Source organism: Oncorhynchus keta, chromosome 19 (genome assembly GCF_023373465.1).
Source record: "Oncorhynchus keta strain PuntledgeMale-10-30-2019 chromosome 19, Oket_V2, whole genome shotgun sequence".
In the NCBI taxonomy this organism is placed as follows: domain Eukaryota; kingdom Metazoa; phylum Chordata; class Actinopteri; order Salmoniformes; family Salmonidae; genus Oncorhynchus; species Oncorhynchus keta.
The window spans coordinates 17,549,092-17,569,091 of NC_068439.1; the positions used below are offsets into that span (position 1 = coordinate 17,549,092).

General features: G+C 44.8%; 1 protein-coding gene and 1 long non-coding RNA gene across 2 annotated transcripts in view; one reads left to right on the plus strand and one right to left on the minus strand.

The window, feature by feature from the left end:
• The window catches only part of LOC118397957 (DNA-binding protein SATB1-like), a 39,640-nt gene that overhangs the window by 9,152 nt on the left and 10,488 nt on the right, over nt 1–20,000 (minus strand). Inside the window, exons 4-10 of the mRNA XM_052469898.1 lie at nt 19,191–19,319; nt 16,301–16,424; nt 14,090–14,201; nt 11,337–11,857; nt 4,230–4,439; nt 4,079–4,150; nt 3,724–3,882 (exon numbers count right to left, since the gene is read on the minus strand). Of these exons, the coding sequence (XP_052325858.1) occupies nt 3,724–3,882; nt 4,079–4,150; nt 4,230–4,439; nt 11,337–11,857; nt 14,090–14,201; nt 16,301–16,424; nt 19,191–19,319 (1,327 nt within the window). The remainder of the gene's footprint in view (nt 1–3,723; nt 3,883–4,078; nt 4,151–4,229; nt 4,440–11,336; nt 11,858–14,089; nt 14,202–16,300; nt 16,425–19,190; nt 19,320–20,000) is intronic.
• Nucleotides 6,802–7,910, plus strand: LOC127909273 (uncharacterized). Its single transcript, XR_008070545.1, has 3 exons — nt 6,802–7,085; nt 7,197–7,564; nt 7,712–7,910. It is a non-coding gene; the product is annotated as an uncharacterized LOC127909273 (long non-coding RNA).

The following is a 20,000-nucleotide window of genomic DNA, read 5'->3' on the forward strand; positions in this document are numbered from 1 at the left end:
CGAGAGGGGGAGAGGCGAGAGGGGGAGAGGCGAGAGGGGGAAAGGGGAGAGGGGAGAGGCGAGAGCGAAGGTGGGGTTTGAGAGAGAGAAAGAGGCAGAGAGAGAGATTAAACAGTCACTGAAGTACTTTATACTGGGGAGAGAGAGAGAGAGCGAGCGAGAAAATGGGGAGATGAAAATACGGTTACAGAGAAAGGGACTGAGAGAAAAAGGTATATGGAATGAGAGACAGAGTGACTAAATGAGAAAGAGAAAGACAGAAGCATGACATAAAGAGAGGCCGAGACACAGAAGCAGAGAGAAAGAGAGAAAGAGAGGCAGAGAGAAAGAGAGGCAGAGAGAAAGAGAGGGAGAAAGAGAGGGAGAGAAAGAGAGAAAGAGAGGCAGAGCGAAAGAGGGGCAGAGATAAATAGAGACAGAAAAATAGAGACAGAGAGAAAGAGGAAGAGGCAGAGAGAAAGAGAGAAAGAAAGAAAGAGAGCGAGAGACAGAGACAGAGACCTCAACAGATGAAATCCTCAATTCCACTGAGGGAGATGATCCCCGAAGCAAAAGGCAATAACAAGCTTATGGTTGACAGATAAAGAGACAGAGTGAAAGAGAGGCAGAGGCAGAGAGAAAGAGTGGCAGAGGCAGCGAGGCAGAGAGAAAGAGATGCAGAGAGAAAGAGAGGTAGAGAGAAATAGCGGCAGAGAGAAAGAGAAGCAGAGAGAAAGAGAAGCAGAGAGAAAAAGGCTGAGAGATATAAAGGCAGGGAGAAAGAGGCAGAGAGATATAGAGGCAGAGAGATATAGAGGCAGAGGCAGGGAGGCAGAGAGAAAGAGAGGCAGAGGCAGAGAGAAATAAAGGGAGAAAGAGAGGCAGAGGCAGAGAGAAAGAGAGAAATAGAAGCAGAGAAAAAAGAGGCAGAGAGAAAGAGAGGCAGAGAGAAAGCGAGGCAGAAAGAAATAGAGGCAGAGAGGCAGAGGGGCAGAGAGAAATAGCAGCAGAGAGAAAGAGAGGCAGAGGCAAAAATATATACAGGCAGGGAGAAAGAGGCAGAGATAAATAGAGGCAGATGAATAGAGGCAGAGAGAAAGAGGAAGAAAGAAAGCGAGGCAGAGACAGAGAAAGAGATGCAGAGAGAAAGAGATGCAGAGAGAAAGAGAGGCAGAGAGAAAGAGAGGCAGAGAGAAAGAGGCAGAGAGAAAGAGGCAGAGAGAAAGAGAGGCAGAGAGAAAGAGAGGCAGAGAGAAAGAGAGGCAGAGAGAAAGAGAGGCAGAGAGAGAGAGAGGCAGAGAGAAAGAGAGGCAGAGAGAAAGAGAGGCAGAGAGAAAGAGAGGCAGAGAGAAAGAGAGGCAGAGAGAAAGAGAGGCAGAGAGAAAGAGAGGCAGAGAGAAAGAGAGGCAGAGAGAAAGAGAGGCAGAGATGCAGAGAGGCAGAGATGCAGAGAGGCAGAGATGCAGAGAGAAAGAGATGCAGAGAGAAAGAGATGCAGAGAGAAAGAGATGCAGAGAGAAAGAGATGCAGAGAGAAAGAGATGCAGAGAGAAAGAGATGCAGAGAGAAAGAGATGCAGAGAGAAAGAGATGCAGAGAGAAAGAGATGCAGAGACGCAGAGATGCAGAGACGCAGAGATGCAGAGACGCAGAGATGCAGAGACGAAAGAGATGCAGAGAGAAAGAGAGGCAGAGAGAAAGAGATGCAGAGAGAAAGAGATGCAGAGAGAAAGAGATGCAGAGAGAAAGAGATGCAGAGACGCAGAGATGCAGAGACGCAGAGATGCAGAGACGCAGAGATGCAGAGACGCAGAGATGCAGAGACGCAGAGAGGCAGAGAGAAAGAGAGGCAGAGACGCAGAGAGAAAGAGAGGCAGAGAGGCAGAGAGAAAGAGAGGCAGAGAGGCAGAGAGAAAGAGAGGCAGAGAGAAAGAGAGGCAGAGAGAAAGAGATGCAGAGAGAAAGAGATGCAGAGAGAAAGAGAGGCAGAGAGAAAGAGATGCAGAGAGAAAGAGAGGCAGAGAAAAAGAGATGCAGAGAGAAAGAGATGCAGAGAAAAAGAGAGGCAGAGAGAAAGAGAGGCAGAGAGAAAGAGAGGCAGAGAGAAAGAGAGGCAGAGAGAAAGAGAGGCAGAGAGAAAGAGATAAAGAGAGAAAGAGAGGAGAGAGAGAGAGAGAGAGAGAGAGAAAGAGATGCAGAGAGAAAGAGATGCAGAGAGAAAGAGATGCAGAGAGAAAGAGATGCAGAGAGAAAGAGATGCAGAGAGAAAGAGATGCAGAGAAAAAAGAGATGCAGAGAAAAAGAGATGCAGAGAAAAAGAGATGCAGAGATGCAGAGAGAAAGAGATGCAGAGAGAAAGAGATGCAGAGAAAGAAAAGAGAAAGATGCAGAGAAAAGATGCAAAGAGATGCAGAGAGAAAGAGAGGCAGAGAGAAAGAGAGGCAGAGAGAAAGAGATGCAGAGAAAAAGAGATGCAGAGAGAAAGAGATGCAGAGAGAAAGAGATGCAGAGAGAAAGAGATGCAGAGAAAAAGAGATGCAGAGAAAAAGAGATGCAGAGAAAAAGAGATGCAGAGAGAAAGAGATGCAGAGAGAAAGAGAGGCAGAGAGAAAGAGATGCAGAGAGAAAGAGATGCAGAGAGAAAGAGATGCAGAGAGAAAGAGATGCAGAGAGAAAGAGATGCAGAGAGAAAGAGATGCAGAGAGAAAGAGATGCAGAGAGAAAGAGATGCAGAGAGAAAGAGATGCAGAGAGAAAGAGATGCAGAGAAAAAGAGATGCAGAGAGAAAGAGATGCAGAGAGAAAGAGATGCAGAGAGAAAGAGATGCAGAGAGAAAGAGATGCAGAGAGAAAGAGATGCAGAGAGAAAGAGATGCAGAGAGAAAGAGATGCAGAGAGAAAGAGATGCAGAGAGAAAGAGATGCAGAGAGAAAGAGATGCAGAGAGAAAGAGATGCAGAGAGAAAGAGATGCAGAGAGAAAGAGATGCAGAGAGAAAGAGATGCAGAGAGAAAGAGATGCAGAGAGAAAGAAAGATCCCTCCATTCCACTGAGGAGAGAAATGATCCCCAAAACAAAAAGGCAATAACAAGCTTATGGTTCTGCCTTGAGAACAAGCACAATAAAAGCACCAGTGTTTATGTCTGTTGGCATGCATGCATGTGTGTGTGTGTGTGTGTGTGTGTGTGTGTGTGTGTGTGTGTGTGTGTGTGTGTGTGTGTGTGTGTAAATAATCTGGCATTTTCTACACAGCCAGTTACTGCCCAATGTGGCTCTGTGTACAGATGGTATAATAAATTCACACACACAGAAAATCTGATAAAGGTACTTCTGGGAGTATGTGTGTGTGTGTGTTACGCATTTTCTAATATCAGTCTGAAATATAAACGTTTCCCTCTCAGTCCAAGAGGGAGGGGGGGAACTATGTAATAGTGAGTACCATATTCTCTCTTCTGTGTGCATGTATGTGTGCATGTATGTGTGCATGTATGTATGTATGTATGTATGTATGTATGTATGTATGTATGTATGTATGTATGTATGTATGTATGTATGTATGTATGTATGTATGTATGTATGTATGTATGTATGTATGCGTGTATGTATGTATGTATGTGTGCATGTATGTGTGCATGTATGTATGTATGTATGTATGTATGTATGTATGTATGTATGTATGTATGTATGTATGTATGTATGTATGCGTGTATGTGTTTGTGTGTGTGTGCGCGCCTGTGTGTGTGTGTACCTGACTCTTGGATGCGGCCATCTTGGCGAACATGGCCTGAGACACCTTGGCTCTCTTCATCTCCTGTTGGATTTCCTCATAGATAGAACTGTTGATGTCTAGAACACATCCCTCGCTCTTCACCCCTCTGCTTATTACTTCTACTGGGGACAGCCTCGCCTGCAGGAGGGAGGGAGGGGGAGACAGAGAGAAAGTAGGTGGAGCGGAAGGGGGGGGTTAAAGAGAGTGGGGTTAGAGAGAGAGAGAGAGAGAGAGAGAGAGCACGAGAGAGCGCGAGAGAGAGCGAGAGAGAGCGAGAGAGAGCGAGAGCGAGCGAGAGAGAGCGAGAGAGAGATAGGAACGGGGTTATCCTTACTATAGGGATGCCTATGGAAACCCGGGAGTGCCAATCTTCAGCCTTGACAAAGTTCTCCTCTTCCTTTCTGGTCTGAAACATCAAAGGAATATTTCTTTGAGTGGCATGAACAGAACTTCAATACCCGCACTCCCTTCTCTGTCTGTCTGACCTGTGTGTGGCATGGTGGGGAAGTGTTGTTGGGTGAATGGGTGATAGTGGTCGACACGGTCAGACTCCTCTCCCTCTCCTCCTGGTAGATACGGTCGCGGTCGCCCTCAGGTAGCTGGAGGAAACTCTGCATGGACCGCAGGTTGACCAGGAGAGACTGAGAGGCACTCTTCGGATCCTCCTCTTTACGCAGGATCTCAGACAGCAGGCCCTGACACACAGAGATAGACACCATCAGGTACACACATCCTAAGAGGGAATACACCAGGGCATTTTTACAGACATGTAACAGAGCATACATCACTTTAACAACCTGGGCCTGGGTTCCTCCTGAAGAAAACTTTGAAGATCCATGATTTAAATGAATGGAAGCATCTACTTGTGGTAAGTTACGCATCCAGCGTAGCAGCCCTGTAATGTTGACCAGGCCAAGAGACACTCAGACAGATCAGTTCTGATAAATGTACATAATTAACATTAAAAAAAGGAACCCAATGGAATGTTTTGTACCAAAAAAAAAAACTTGGCTGAGGGTCATTTAGACCAGGAGTTTCTCTGAACAGACACACCCACCCAGACAGCCCATGTTTTCGCAGTAGTATGTTTCTGTTCAAGGTGCTAGAGTAAACACAGTGGTATTTCTCTGTTCAAGGTGCTAGAGTAAACACAGTGGTATTTCTCTGTTCAAGGTGCTAGAGTAAACACAGTGGTATTTCTCTGTTCAAGGTGCTAGAGTAAACACAGTGGTATGTTTCTGTTCAAGGTGCTAGAGTAAACACAGTGGTATTTTTCTGTTCAAGGTGCTAGAGTAAACAGTGGTATTTTTCTGTTCAAGGTGCTAGAGTAAACACAGTGGTATTTTTCTGTTCAAGGTGCTAGAGTAAACACGTAGTATTTTTCTGTTCAAGGTGCTAGAGTAAACACAGTATTATTTTTCTGTTCAAGGTGCTAGAGTAAACACGTAGTATTTTTCTGTTCAAGGTGCTAGAGTAAACAGGTAGTATTTTTCTGTTCAAGGTGCTAGAGTAAACAAAGTAGTATTTTTCTGTTCAAGGAGCTAGAGTAAACACAGTGGGATTTTTCTGTTCAAGGAGCTAGAGTAAACACAGTGGGATTTTTCTGTTCAAGGAGCTAGAGTAAACACAGTAGTATTTTTCTGTTCAAGGAGCTAGAGTAAACACAGTAGTATTTTTCTGTTCAAGGAGCTAGAGTAAACACAGTAGTATTTTTCTGTTCAAGGAGCTAGAGTAAACACAGTAGTATTTTTCTGTTCAAGGTGCTAGAGTAAACAGGTAGTATTTTTCTGTTCAAGGTGCTAGAGTAAACACAGTAGTATTTTTCTGTTCAAGGTGCTAGAGTAAACACAGTATTATTTTTCTGTTCAAGGTGCTAGAGTAAACACAGTAGTATTTTTCTGTTCAAGATGCTAGAGTAAACAGTAGTATTTTTCTGTTCAAGGTGCTAGAGTAAACACAGTAGTATTTTTCTGTTCAAGGTGCTAGAGTAAACAAAGTAGTATTTTTCTGTTCATGGTGCTAGAGTAAACAAAGTAGTATTTTTCTGTTCATGGTGCTAGAGTAAACAAAGTAGTATTTTTCTGTTCAAGGAGCTAGAGTAAACACAGTAGTATTTTTCTGTTCAAGGAGCTAGAGTAAACACAGTAGTATTTTTCTGTTCAAGGAGCTAGAGTAAACACAGTAGTATTTTTCTGTTCAAGGTGCTAGAGTAAACACAGTATTATTTTTCTGTTCAAGGTGCTAGAGTAAACACAGTAGTATTTTTCTGTTCAAGATGCTAGAGTAAACAGTAGTATTTTTCTGTTCAAGGTGCTAGAGTAAACACAGTAGTATTTTTCTGTTCAAGGAGCTAGAGTAAACACAGTAGTATTTTTCTGTTCAAGGTGCTAGAGTAAACACAGTAGTATTTTTCTGTTCAAGGTGCTAGATTAAACACAGTAGTATTTTTCTGTTCAAGGTGCTAGAGTAAACACAGTAGTATTTTTCTGTTCAAGGTGCTAGATTAAACACAGTAGTATTTTTCTGTTCAAGGTGCTAGAGTAAACACAGTAGTATTTTTCTGTTCAAGGAGCTAGAGTAAACACAGTAGTATTTTTCTGTTCAAGGTGCTAGATTAAACACAGTAGTATTTTTCTGTTCAAGGTGCTAGAGTAAACACAGTAGTATTTTTCTGTTCAAGGTGCTAGAGTAAACACAGTAGTATTTTTCTGTTCAAGGTGCTAGATTAAACACAGTAGTATTTTTCTGTTCAAGGTGCTAGAGTAAACACAGTAGTATGTTTCTGTTCAAGGTGCTAGAGTAAACACAGTAGTATGTTTCTGTTCAAGGTGCTAGAGTAAACACAGTAGTATTTTTCTGTTCAAGGTGCTAGAGTAAACACAGTAGTATTTTTCTGTTCAAGTGCTAGATTAAACACAGTAGTATGTTTCTGTTCAAGGTGCTAGAGTAAACAAAGTAGTATTTTTCTGTTCAAGGTGCTAGATTAAACACAGTAGTATTTTTCTGTTCAAGGTGCTAGATTAAACACAGTAGTATGTTTCTGTTCAAGGTGCTAGAGTAAACAAAGTAGTATTTTTCTGTTCAAGGAGCTAGAGTAAACACAGTAGTATTTTTCTGTTCAAGGAGCTAGAGTAAACACAGTAGTATTTTTCTGTTCAAGGAGCTAGAGTAAACACAGTAGTATTTTTCTGTTCAAGGAGCTAGAGTAAACACAGTGGTATTTGTCTGTTCAAGGAGCTAGAGTAAACACAGTGGTATTTTTCTGTTCAAGGTGCTAGAGTAAACAGTAGTATTTTTCTGTTCAAGATGCTAGAGTAAACAGTAGTATTTTTCTGTTCAAGGTGCTAGAGTAAACACAGTAGTATTTTTCTGTTCAAGGTGCTAGAGTAAACACAGTAGTATTTTTCTGTTCAAGGTGCTAGATTAAACACAGTAGTATTTTTCTGTTCAAGGTGCTAGAGTAAACACAGTAGTATTTTTCTGTTCAAGGAGCTAGAGTAAACACAGTAGTATTTTTCTGTTCAAGGTGCTAGAGTAAACACAGTAGTATTTTTCTGTTCAAGGTGCTAGATTAAACACAGTAGTATTTTTCTGTTCAAGGTGCTAGAGTAAACACAGTAGTATTTTTCTGTTCAAGGTGCTAGAGTAAACACAGTAGTATTTTTCTGTTCAAGGTGCTAGATTAAACACAGTAGTATTTTTCTGTTCAAGTGCTAGATTAAACACAGTAGTATGTTTCTGTTCAAGGTGCTAGAGTAAACACAGTAGTATTTTTCTGTTCAAGGTGCTAGATTAAACACAGTAGTATTTTTCTGTTCAAGTGCTAGATTAAACACAGTAGTATGTTTCTGTTCAAGGTGCTAGAGTAAACACAGTAGTATTTTTCTGTTCAAGGTGCTAGATTAAACACAGTAGTATTTTTCTGTTCAAGTGCTAGATTAAACACAGTAGTATGTTTCTGTTCAAGGTGCTAGATTAAACACAGTAGTATGTTTCTGTTCAAGGTGCTAGATTAAACACAGTAGTATGTTTCTGTTCAAGGTGCTAGATTAAACACAGTAGTATGTTTCTGTTCAAGGTGCTAGAGTAAACACAGTAGATAGCCACCTTCTAAAGCTCTGCTATTAAACGGATTAAACTGCTATTAAACTTATTACATCATTATCTGTCTGCTTCCGCTCTTACAGGAGTCAGACTCTCTTCCTTAAGGTGGGGCTCATCCCCCCCACACACACACACACACAAGCCATTAAGCCTTTACACTCCAATTGCGTCTTCACACTCGAAGCCCCACTCACTCTACCCCTTGGCACCATACCCAGGTGAAACGTTCCTTCCAGACCACACCCTATTTTACCTGGCTGCTGAGCCCCGTTGTCATGGCAACGGATGGGCAGGTGCCTATAATGACAGCCTTTGGTAATTATAATAACACCCATGATGATGCTGGTGATAATGATGGTAATAATAACAGTGGGCTACGTCTCTCTAGAAGCTATTCATGTGAGTGCCTTCTAACTGCAGGAGCACAGTACAGACAGGAGGAGAGAGGGGGAGGGAGGCAGACAGGAGGAGAGAGGGGGAGGGAGGCAGACAGGAGGAGAGAGGGGGAGGGAGGCAGACAGGAGGAGAGAGGGGGAGGGAGGCAGACAGGAGGAGAGAGGGGGAGGGAGGCAGACAGGAGGAGAGAGGGGGAGGGAGGCAGACAGGAGGAGAGAGGGGGAGGGAGGCAGACAGGAGGAGAGAGGGGGAGGGAGGCAGACAGGAGGAGAGAGGGGGAGGGAGGCAGACAGGAGGAGAGATGGGGAGGGAGGCAGACAGGAGGAGAGATGGGGAGGGAGGCAGACAGGAGGAGAGGGGGAGGGAGGCAGACAGGAGGAGAGAGGGGGAGGGAGGCAGACAGACAGGAGGAGAAAGGGAGGCAGACAGAAAGGAGAGAGAGGTATCAAATGGGGAGAGATTAAAATCAAGGGATAGACCAGTCACATGAAGACACAAAATGGATACAGAAAGTGAAATAGAGTAGGAAGTATAAAACGAGAGGAAGATATATAGAGAAATGAACAGAGAGAGTGATAGAGAGATTTGGGGTCACCTCCAAAGCCAATTCCTCCTTTGGTCGTCTTTACTTCCAGTTCTCTGCTGCCAATGACTGGAACGAACTGCAAAAATCTCTGAAGCTGGAGACTCATATCTCCCTCACTAGCTTTAAGCACCAGCTGTCAGAGCAGCTCACAGATCACTGCACCTGTACATAGCCCATCTATCTACCTACCTCATCCCCATACTGTATTTATTTATTTATTTATCTTGCTCCTTTGCACCCCAGTATCTATAATTGCACATTCATCTTCTGCACATCTACCATTCCAGTGTTTAATTGATATATTGTAATTACTTCACCACCGTGGCCTATTTATTGCCTTAACTCCCTTATCTTACCTCATTTGCACTCACTGTATATAGACTTTTTGTTTTCTTTGTTCTACTGTATTATTGACTGTATGTTTGTTTTACTCTATGTGTAACTCTGTGTTGTTTTGTGTGTCGAATTGCTTAGCTTTATCTTGGCCAGGTCACAGTTACAAATGAGAACGTGTTCTCAACTAGCCTACCTGGTTAAATAAAGGTGAAATAAAAAATTAAAATACATTTAAAAAGAGAGCAAGGGTAAGGGAGAGAATCGAGGGATGGAAAAATGGGAGAGGTAGAGACTCTAATGGAGTGTGATTAGAGAGGTAGGGGTACAGACTCTCTGAGGGAGTGTGATTGGAGAGGGAGAGACTCTGCGGGAGTGTGATTGGAGAGGTAGAGACTCTCTGCGGGAGTGTGATTGGAGATGTAGGAGTAGAGACTCTCTGAGGGAGTGTGATTAGAGAGGTAGAAACTCTCTGGGGGTGTGTGATTAGAGAGGTAGGGGTCCAGACTCTCTGAGGGAGTGTGATTAGAGAGGTAGAGACTGAGGGAGTGTGATTACAGAGGTAGAGACTCTCTGGGGGCGTGTGATTAGAGAGGTAGGGGTCCAGACTCTCTGAGGGAGTGTGATTAGAGAGGTAGAGACTGAGGGAGTGTGATTACAGAGGTAGAGACTCTCTGGGGGCGTGTGATTAGAGAGGTAGGGGTCCAGACTCTCTGAGGGAGTGTGATTAGAGAAGTATAGACTCTCTGAGGGAATGTGATTAAAGAAGTAAAGACTCTCTGACGGAATGGGATTAGAGAGGTAGACTTTCTGAGGGACTGTGATTAGAGAGGTAGACTTTCTGAGGGACTGTGATTAGAGAGGTAGACTCTCTGGGGGAGTGTGATTAGAGAGGTAGACTTTCTGAGGGACTGTGATTAGAGAGGTAGACTCTCTGGGGGAGTGTGATTAGAGAGGTAGACTCTCTGGGGGAGTGTGATTAGAGAGGTAGACTCTTGAGGGAGTGTGATTAGAGCAGTAGGGGTACAGACTCTCTGGGGGAGTGTGATTAGAGGTATAGACTCTGGGGGAGTGTGATTAGAGAGGTAGAGACTCTCTGGGGGAGTGTGATTAAGAGAGGTAGAGACTCTCTGTGGGAGTGTGATTAAGAGAGGTAGAGACTCTCTGTGGGAGTGTGATTAAGAGAGGTAGAGACTCTCTGTGGGAGTGTGATTAAGAGAGGTAGAGACTCTCTGTGGGAGTGTGATTAGAGCAGTAGGGGTACAGACTCTCTGGGCGAGTGTGATAAGAGAGGTAGAGACTCTCTGGGGGAGTGTGATTAGAGAGGTAGAGACTCTCTGTGGGAGTGTGATTAAGAGAGGTAGAGACTCTCTGTGGGAGTGTGATTAAGAGAGGTAGAGACTCTCTGTGGGAGTGTGATTAGAGCAGTAGGGGTACAGACTCTCTGGGCGAGTGTGATAAGAGAGGTAGAGACTCTCTGGGGGAGTGTGATTAGAGAGGTAGAGACTCTGTGGGAGTGTGATTAAGAGAGGTAGAGACTCTCTGTGGGAGTGTGATTAAGAGAGGTAGAGACTCTCAGGGAGTGTGATTAGAGCAGTAGGGGTACAGACTCTCTGGGCGAGTGTGATTAGAGAGGTATAGACTCTCTGGGGGAGTGTGATTAGAGAGGTAGAGACTCTCTGGGAGTGTGATAAGAGAGGTAGAGACTCTCTGGGGGAGTGTGATTAGAGAGGTAGAGACTCTCTGGGGGAGTGTGATTAGAGAGGTAGAGACTCTCTGGGGGAGTGTGATTAGAGAGGTAGAGACTCTCTGGGGGAGTGTGATTAGAGCAGTAGGGGTACAGACACTCTGGGCGAGTGTGATTATAGAGGTATAGACTCTCTGAGGGAGTGTGATTAGAGAGGTAGAGACTCTCTAGGGGAGTGTGATTAGCTGGCCCAGCAGCTGCTCCACTGCTGTCACGAGTTCCTACTGCAGAGAAGAGCTGGGACACACACACACACACTCCTAGACATGCGGCAAAAGGCCATGCCAAGAGCTAATCACCACGCACACGTGCACACACAGCATGAGATCAACCCCTCCTTCTCTCCCACCCCTCATAAATCCCTAACCCCTAGTTTACATCACAGTCCCATACATCCAGTTCCCCCTGTCCCTGTCTGTCTCCTACCTGGGTCCTGTTGAAGGCCACGCGGGCGAACACAGCCTGGGAGATGCCTGCTCTCTTCAGCTCCTCTCTCACCCACTGGTAGATCTCACAGTAGATGTCTGATGGTCCACACACCTGGCTCTGGGACCCAGGTCCTGGTGGTCCAGCCTGGGGCTGGGGGTCGAGGGCCTTAGCTAGGGCCAAGGAGGTGGGAGGCCTCCCCACAGAGGGTTGGTTGAGGAACTGGTGGGGGGAGGTGGAGACAGATACAGACAGGCTCTGCTGGGATAACATTCGGGTAACTGCATACTGCTGGTTGAGGAACTGGGCCATGACTATCTGTTGGGGGTTGACTAGATGGGGGCTGAGGGGGGCGGTCACCAGCCCTGGGGGGCGGAGACTTGGGGCCAGACAGCCACGACCGTGAGGGAAGACGAGGGGCGAGGAATCGGCCTGTTTGGCTGTGTTGCCTGGGATTGGTTGATGGGTAAAGGTCAGATGGGTGGAGCCTGGTTGGGATTGGTCAGAGAAGCTATCAGTCTCTGAAGTGAGGAAGAGAGGGATGGAGGAAGAGAGGGGAGTTAGTTAAAAAGCCACAGCTACTATTTGCTAACATTATCATTGATGATGAATATAGGTTAACTATATCGTTAGAGTACCTAACTGAGGAACTCAACCTTACTCTAGATGCAGTTGCACCCCTAAAAACAAAAAACAGTTTTTTTATGACAAATATCTCCCTGGTATAAAGAAAATACCCGAGCTTGTGAAGGTGGTAAATTACCTTTTAATGTTGTCAGACCGAGGCTCTGCATCTGTCCTTGTGCTCCTAGAACTTAGTGCTGCTTTTGATACCATCGATCACCACATTCTTTTGGAGATTGGAAACCAAATTGGTCTACACAGACCTGATTTAGATCTTATCTGTCAGAAAGATATCAGTTTGTCTCTGTGGATGCTTTGTCCTCTGACAAATCAACTGTAAATTTCGGTATTCCTCTAGGTTCCGTTTTAAGACCACTTTTGTTTTCACTATATATTTTACCTCTTGGTGATGTCATTCGGAAACATAATGTTAACTTTCATTGCTATGCGGATGACACACAGCTGTACATTTCGATGAAACATGGTGAAGCCCCAAAGTTGCCCTCCCTGGAAGCCTGTGTTTCAGACATAAGGAAGTGGATGGTTGCAAATGTTCAACCTTTAAACCCGGACAAAACAGAGATGCTTGTTCTAGGTCCCAAGAAACAAAGAGATCTTCTGTTGAATCTGACAATTAATCTTGATGGTTGTACAGTCGTGTCAAATGAAACTGAAGGACCCTCAGCGTTACTCTGGACCCTGATCTCTCTTTTGACGAACATTTCAAGACTGTTTCAAGGACAGCTTTTTTCCATCTACGTAACATTACAAAAATCAGAAACGTTCTGCCCAAAAATGATGCAGAAAAATGTATCTATGGTACTTCTAGGTTAGACTACTGCAATGCTCTACTTTCCGGCTACCTGGATAAAGTACTAAATAAACTTCAGTTAGTGCTAAACACGGCTGCTAGAATCCTGACTAGAACCAAAACATTTCATCATATTACATTGGCTTCCTGTGAAGGCAAGGGCTGATTTCAAGGTTTTACTGCTTACCGACAAAGCATTACATGGGCTTGCTCCTACCTATCTTTCCGATTTGGTCCTGCCGTACATACCTACGCTACAGTCACAAGATGCAGGCCTCCTTACTGTCCCTAGAATTACTAAGCAAACAGCTGGAGGCAGGGCTTTCTCCTATAGACCTTCATTTTTATGGAATGGTCTGCCTAACTATGTGAGAGACGCAGACTCGGTCTCAACCTTTAAGTCTATTAAAGACTCATCTCTTCAGTTGGTCCTATGATTGAGTGTTGTCTGGCCCAGGAGTGTGAAGGTGAATGGAAAGGCACTGGAGCAACGAACCACCCTTGCTGGTTCCCCTCTCTCCACTGGGATTCTCTGCCTCTAACCGTATTACAGGGTCTGAGTCACTGGCTTACTGGTGCTCTTCCATGCCATTCCTAGGAGTGGTGCGTCACTTGTGTGGGTTGAGTCACTGACGTGATCTTCCTGTCCGGGCTGGCGCACCCCTTGGGTTGTGCCATGGCGGAGAGCTTTGTGGGTTATACTCGGCCTTGTGTCAGGATGGTAAGTTGGTGGTTGAAGATATCCCTCTACTGGTGTGGGGGCTGTGCTTTGGAAAAGTGGGTGCGGTTATATCCTGCCTGTTTGGCCCTGTCCGGGGGTATCGTCGGATGGGGCCACCGGTGTCTCCTGACCCCTCCTGTCTCAGCCTCCAGTATTTATGCTGCAGTAGTTTATGTGTCGGGGGGCTAGCGTTAGTCTGTTATATCTGGAGTATTTCTCCTGAAAAGCCAACTAACATTTACTCCTGAGGTGCTGACCAATTGCACCCTCGACAACCACTGTGATTATTATTATTTGACCCTGCTGGTCATCCATGAACATTTGAACATCTTGGCCATGTTCTGTTATAATCTCCATCTGGCACAGCCAGAAGAGGACTGGTCACCCCTCATAGCCTGGTTCCTCTTTAGGTTTCTTTCTAGGTTCTGGCCTTTCTAGGGAGCTTTTCCTAGCCACCGTGCTTCTACACCTGCATTGCTTGCTGTTTGGGGTTTTAGGCTGGGTTTCTGTACAGCCCTTTGTGACATCAGCTGATGTAGGGCATTAAAATCAATTTGATTGATTGAACTACCCTTTTAAGGGCACCTGTAGTCTTACCCATGATGCCTTTGGTCTTCCTGAAGTGCTTGTACCAGCGGCCAAACTCGTGGCACTTGGTGGCCGACACGTTTGCGTAGTAGGTGCTGTTTACAATGGAGGAGATCATACTCTGAGAGACGGGGACAAAATACAACAATATGGAGTCCGTGAAAACAGTGTCAGGGAAAAGCATTAGGAATACTGATCCACAATCATCAGATCAATACATAATACAGTAATAATACAAGAGCATGTTATATACGCTGAGAGACCCTCTATTTTCCTCTTTGACAGAGCTGAGGAACTGTGTAATACTTCCAGTAGAAGTCAGAATATAAACAATTAAATATACAATACTATTAAAAGAGACAAAGAAGTAACGATTCTCATTTTAAATCATCGTTCTGCCTCTCATTTTACCCGTCTCCATTTTTCTCCCTGTATCTTTGCGAGTCTCAGCTGAACACAGAATGTGTGATAATAATGAACTCCGATCTCTGTTATTAAAACATACCCCCAGGTAAACTCTGTAATAAAGACAGATGAGTCTGTGTGTGTGTGTGTGTGTGTGTGTGTGTGTGTGTGTGTGTGTGTGTGTGTGTGTGTGTGTGTGTGTGTGTGTGTGTGTGTGTGTGTGTGTGTGTGTGTGTGTGTGTGTGTGTGTGTGTGTCGCCTCAACTAAGTGTAATCTGTTGTTTAAGAAACTGAAGGCAAAGGGAATAACAGATCACACACACACAGGATTTTCTCCCAAGACAATCCTGTGCCATCTACACATCTGATTACACCACTTTTCATATGTATTCTAATCGGCTCCAGAGAGAGATGGAGAGAGAGAGAGAAGGAGAGAGCGGGAAAGGGTGAGAGAGAGAGAGAGAGAGAGAGAGAGAGAGAGAGAGAGAGAGAGAGAGAGAGAGAGAGAGAGGGCAGGAGAGAGAGCGAGAGAGAGAGAGAGGGCAGGAGAGAGAGCGAGAGAGAGAGAGAGAGGGCAGGAGAGAGAGAGAAAGAGAAAGAGGGAGGGAGAGAGAAAGAGAGAGAGAGAAATCTATCAAGAGGAGAGAAGAGGGAGAGAGAGAGAGAGAGGGAGAAGGCAAGAGAGCGAGGGAGAAGGAGAGAGAGAGAGAGAGAGAGAGAGAGAGAGAGAGAGAGAGAGAGAGAGAGAGAGAGGTCCCCTGTTTGCATGTTACAATACCGGTTTAGCCCACTGAGCTAATACCTGGGCTTGCAACAGTGTGAGATACACACACAGAGAGAAAGAGAGAGATTGACTAGGTAGAGCGAGAGAGAGATAGTAGCAGAGGGGTACAGTGAAACAGTCTACACCAGCAGAACTAACCATCTCAATAGGTGTGTGTGTGTGTGTGTATGTCAAACGTTTAAAAAAAAAGGTCAAAAAAGGTCCAAAAGAAGGTGCTTATATTTGTACTGGTTCTCACATGTACAAGTGTGTGTGGTGAAATGGAAATGTATTTTGCATATCCTATTCCCACTGAGACACCCTCAGAGAGTGGGGTCATGAACAGGTGTGTTTGTGTGTGTGTGCAGGTGTTCGTGCACATGTGTACGTGTTTGTGTCTGTGTGTACGTGTTTGTGTCTGTGTGTACGTGTTTGTGTCTGTGTGTACGTGTTTGTGTCTGTGTGTACGTGTTTGTGTCTGTGTGTACGTGTTTGTGTCTGTGTGTACGTGTTTGTGTCTGTGTGTACGTGTTTGTGTCTGTGTGTACGTGTTTGTGTCTGTGTGTACGTGTTTGTGTCTGTGTGTACGTGTTTGTGTCTGTGTGTACGTGTTTGTGTCTGTGTGTACGTGTTTGTGTCTGTGTGTACGTGTTTGTGTCTGTGTGTACGTGTTTGTGTCTGTGTGTACGTGTTTGTGCCTGTGTGTACGTGTTTGTGTCTGTGTGTACGTGTTTGTGCCTGTGTGTACGTGTTTGTGTCTGTGTGTACGTGTTTGTGTCTGTGTGTACGTGTTTGTGTCTGTGTGTACGTGTTTGTGTCTGTGTGTACGTGTTTGTGTCTGTGTGTACGTGTTTGTGCCTGTGTGTACGTGTTTGTGCCTGTGTGTACGTGTTTGTGCCTGTGTGTACGCGTTTGTGTCTGTGTGTACGTGTTTGTGCCTCTGTGTACGTGTTTGTGCCTCTGTGTACGTGTTTGTGCCTCTGTGTACGTGTTCGTACCTTTATACACATGCGTGTGCGTGCGTGCACATGTTTATGTCCGTGTTTGTGTACCTGGGACAAAGGGCACTCTTTGGCCAGTGAGCTCTGGTTCATGTCTCTCAGTAGCTCCTTCAGGGCGTTTCTCACTGTAGAGTGACTCCACTGTTCTGGAGGGAGTTCCTCCAACCTGGGACAACTAGAGTGAGAGGGGGGTAGAGAAAGAGAGAGAGGGTGAGAGGGGGATAGGGAGAGAGTGAGAGTTAGGTGGGGGCGATAGGGGGGAAGATGGAGGGGTAAATGGAGAGGGATACAGGGTGTGAGAGACACATGGAGAGATAGAAGAAGAGAGGGAGGAAGCAAACTGAATAAATATGCTGTCTGAAACTGTTCCCCCTCTTGTGGAATGGCATATCTAGACTTTGGCTGACTTGTGTGTTTCTGTTTGTGTTCCTGTATACACTTTAGGAAAAAAAGGGTCCCAAAAGGGTTATTTGGCTGTCCCCATAGGAGAACTATTTTGACTTCCATGAAGAACTCTCTGTGTTAAGGGTTCTACCTGGAACCAAAATGGTTCTTCCTGGAACCAAAATGAGTTCTTCATAGGGTTTTCCTATACAGTGCCTTCAGAAAGTATTCACACCCCTTGAATTTTCCCACATTTAGTTGTGTTACAGCCTGAACTTAAAATTGATCAAATTTATATATTTTTGTCACTGGCCTACACAATATCAAATGGGAATTATGTTTTTTGAAACTTCTAATTTATTACAAATTTAAAGCTGAAATGTCTTGAGTCAATAAGTAATTCAACCCCTTTGCTATGGCAAGCCTAAATAAGTTCAGGAGTAAACATTTGCTTAACAAGTCACATATTAAGTTGTATTTACTCATTTGCAATTATAGTGTTTAACATGATTTTTGAATGACTACCTCATCTCTGTACCCCACACATACAATTATCTGTAAGGTCCCTCAGTCAAGCAGTGAATTTCAATCACAGATTCAACCACAAAGACCAGGGAGGTTTTCCAATGCCTCGCAAAGAAGGGGACCTATTGGTAGATGAGTAACAATACAAAAAAAACTGACATTAAACATCCCTTAGAGCATGAAGTTAATAATTACACTTTGGATGATGAATCAATACACCAAGTCACTAAAAAGATACAGATGTCCTTCTTAACTCCAAAGAGGAAGGAAACAGCAGATTTGACAATGAAGCCAATGATGACTTTAAAACAGGTACAGAGTTTAATGACTGTGATAGGAGAAAACTGAGGATGGATAAACATTGTAGTTACTCCACAATACTAACCTAAATGAGAGAGTGAAATGAAGGAAGCCTGTACAGAATTAAAAAAATATTGCAAAACATGCATCTTGTTTGCAACAAGGCACTATAGTAATACTGCAAAAAAAGTGGCAAAGCAATGAACTTTTTGGTTGAATACAAAGTGTTATGTTTTGGGCAAATTCAATACAACACATTACTGAGTACCACTCTCCATAATCTCAAGCATAGTAGTGGCTGCATCATGTTATGTGTATGCTTGTAATTGTTAAGGACTGGGGAGTTTTTCAGGATAAAAAAATAAATAAAAATGGAGCTAAGCGCAGACAAAATCCTAGAGGAAAACCTGGTTCAGTCTGCTTTTCCCAGACACTGGGAGATGAATTCACCTTTCAGCAGGTTAATGACCTAAAGCACAAGGCCAAATCTACACTGGAGTTGCTTACCAAGAAGACAATGAATGGTCCTTGAAAATCTACGTCAAGACCTGGAAATGGTTGTCTAGAAATGATCAACACCAATTTAGCTAGATTTTGAAGAATTTTGAAAAGAATAATGGGCAAATGTTGCACAATCCAGGTGTGGGAAGCTCTTAGAGATTTACACATAAAGACTCACAGCTGTAATCACTGCCAAAGGTGTTTCTACAAAGTATTGATTCAGGGGTGTGAATACTTGTGTAAATTAGATTTTTCTGTATTTATTGTCAATAAATTTGAAAACATACCAAAAAAAACATGTTTTCACTTTGTCGTTATGGGGTATTGTGTGTAGATGGGTGAGAATTATTATTTTTTTAATCCATTTGAATTCAGGCTGTAACAAAATAAAATGTGGAATTAATCAATGCATATGAATTCTTTCTGAAGGCACTGTACCACCTTTTGTGTGTGTGCCTGTGTGTGTGTGCACGTGCGTGTGTGTGTGTGTGTGTGTGTGTGTGTGCCTATCTCTCCTGGTGGTAGTTATTAGTTAATTACTTCACACAACACATATGAAACTAGTCCAAGTGCCAGAACCTCTTTGGTCGCTCCACCCCACTTCTCTCATTCATGTCTATGGGCCAAATGTCCTTCTCTCCACATGTCTCATGCATGCCTACGGGCCAAATGTCCTTCTCTCCACATGCCTACGGGCCAAACGTCCTTCTCTCCACATGCCTACGGGCCAAATGTCCTTCTCTCCACATGCCTACGGGCCAAATGTCCTTCTCTCCACATGCCTACGGGCCAAATGTCCTTCTCTCCACATGCCTACGGGCCAAATGTCCTTCTCTCCACATGCCTACGGGCCAAATGTCCTTCTCTCCACATGCCTACGGGCCAAATGTCCTTCTCTCCACATGCCTACGGGCCAAATGTCCTTCTCTCCACATGCCTACGGGCCAAATGTCCTTCTCTCCACATGCCTACGGGCCAAATGTCCTTCTCTCCACATGTCTATGGGACAAATGTCCTTCTCACCACATCTCTATGGGACAAATGTCCTTCTCTCCACATGTCTCATGCATGTCTATGGGCCAAATGTCCCCTTCCCTTATGACATTCTAAAGATCCAGAATGTCATCCTGATAACCAGGGAAGTTCCTCGTTAGTCACCGCATCCTATAATCTGTTGACGTTAAGATACAATTTATGTTTCGTATGTCTGTCCTCAAGAGATTCTGGGTACCTGGTGAGCTGGATCTTGAGGGTGGTGACATGGTAGAGGTCCTGCAGCATGTCAGCCACTGTGGCATCAGGAGCATCAGTCACACAGGACAGAGGGACAGGGTTCCACCTACCCACCTGGATCAAACCTGTAGAGAGAGAAGGCAAGAGAGAGAGAGAGAAGGCGAGAGAGAGAGAGAGAGAGAGAGAGAAGGCGCGAGAGAGAGAGAGAGAGAAGGCGAGAGAGAGAGAGAGAGAGAGAGAGAGAGAGAGAGAGAGAGAGAGAGAGAGAGAAGGCGAGAGAGAGAGAGAGAGAAGGAGAGAGAGAGAGAGAGAGAGAGAGAGAGGGCGAGAGAGAGAGAGAGAGGGCAGAGAGAGAGAGAGAGGGCGAGAGAGAGAGAGAGAGAGAGGGCGAGAGAGAGAGAGAGAGAGAGGGCGAGAGAGAGAGAGAGAGAGGGCGAGAGAGAGAGAGAGAGAGGGCGAGAGAGAGAGAGAGAGAGGGCGAGAGAGAGAGAGAGAGAGGGCGAGAGAGAGAGAGAGAGAGAGAGGGCGAGAGAGAGAGAGAGAGAGGGCGAGAGAGAGAGAGAGAGAGGGCGAGAGAGAGAGAGAGAGAGAGAGGGCGAGAGAGAGAGAGAGAGAGAGGGCGAGAGAGAGAGAGAGAGAGAGAGGGCGAGAGAGAGAGAGAGGGCGAGAGAGAGAGAAGGCGAGAGAGAGAAGGCGAGAGAGAGAAGGCGAGAGAGAGAAGGCGAGAGAGAGAAGGCGAGAGAGAGAAGGCGAGAGAGAGAAGGCGAGAGAGAGAAGGCGAGAGAGAGAAGGCGAGAGAGAGAAGGCG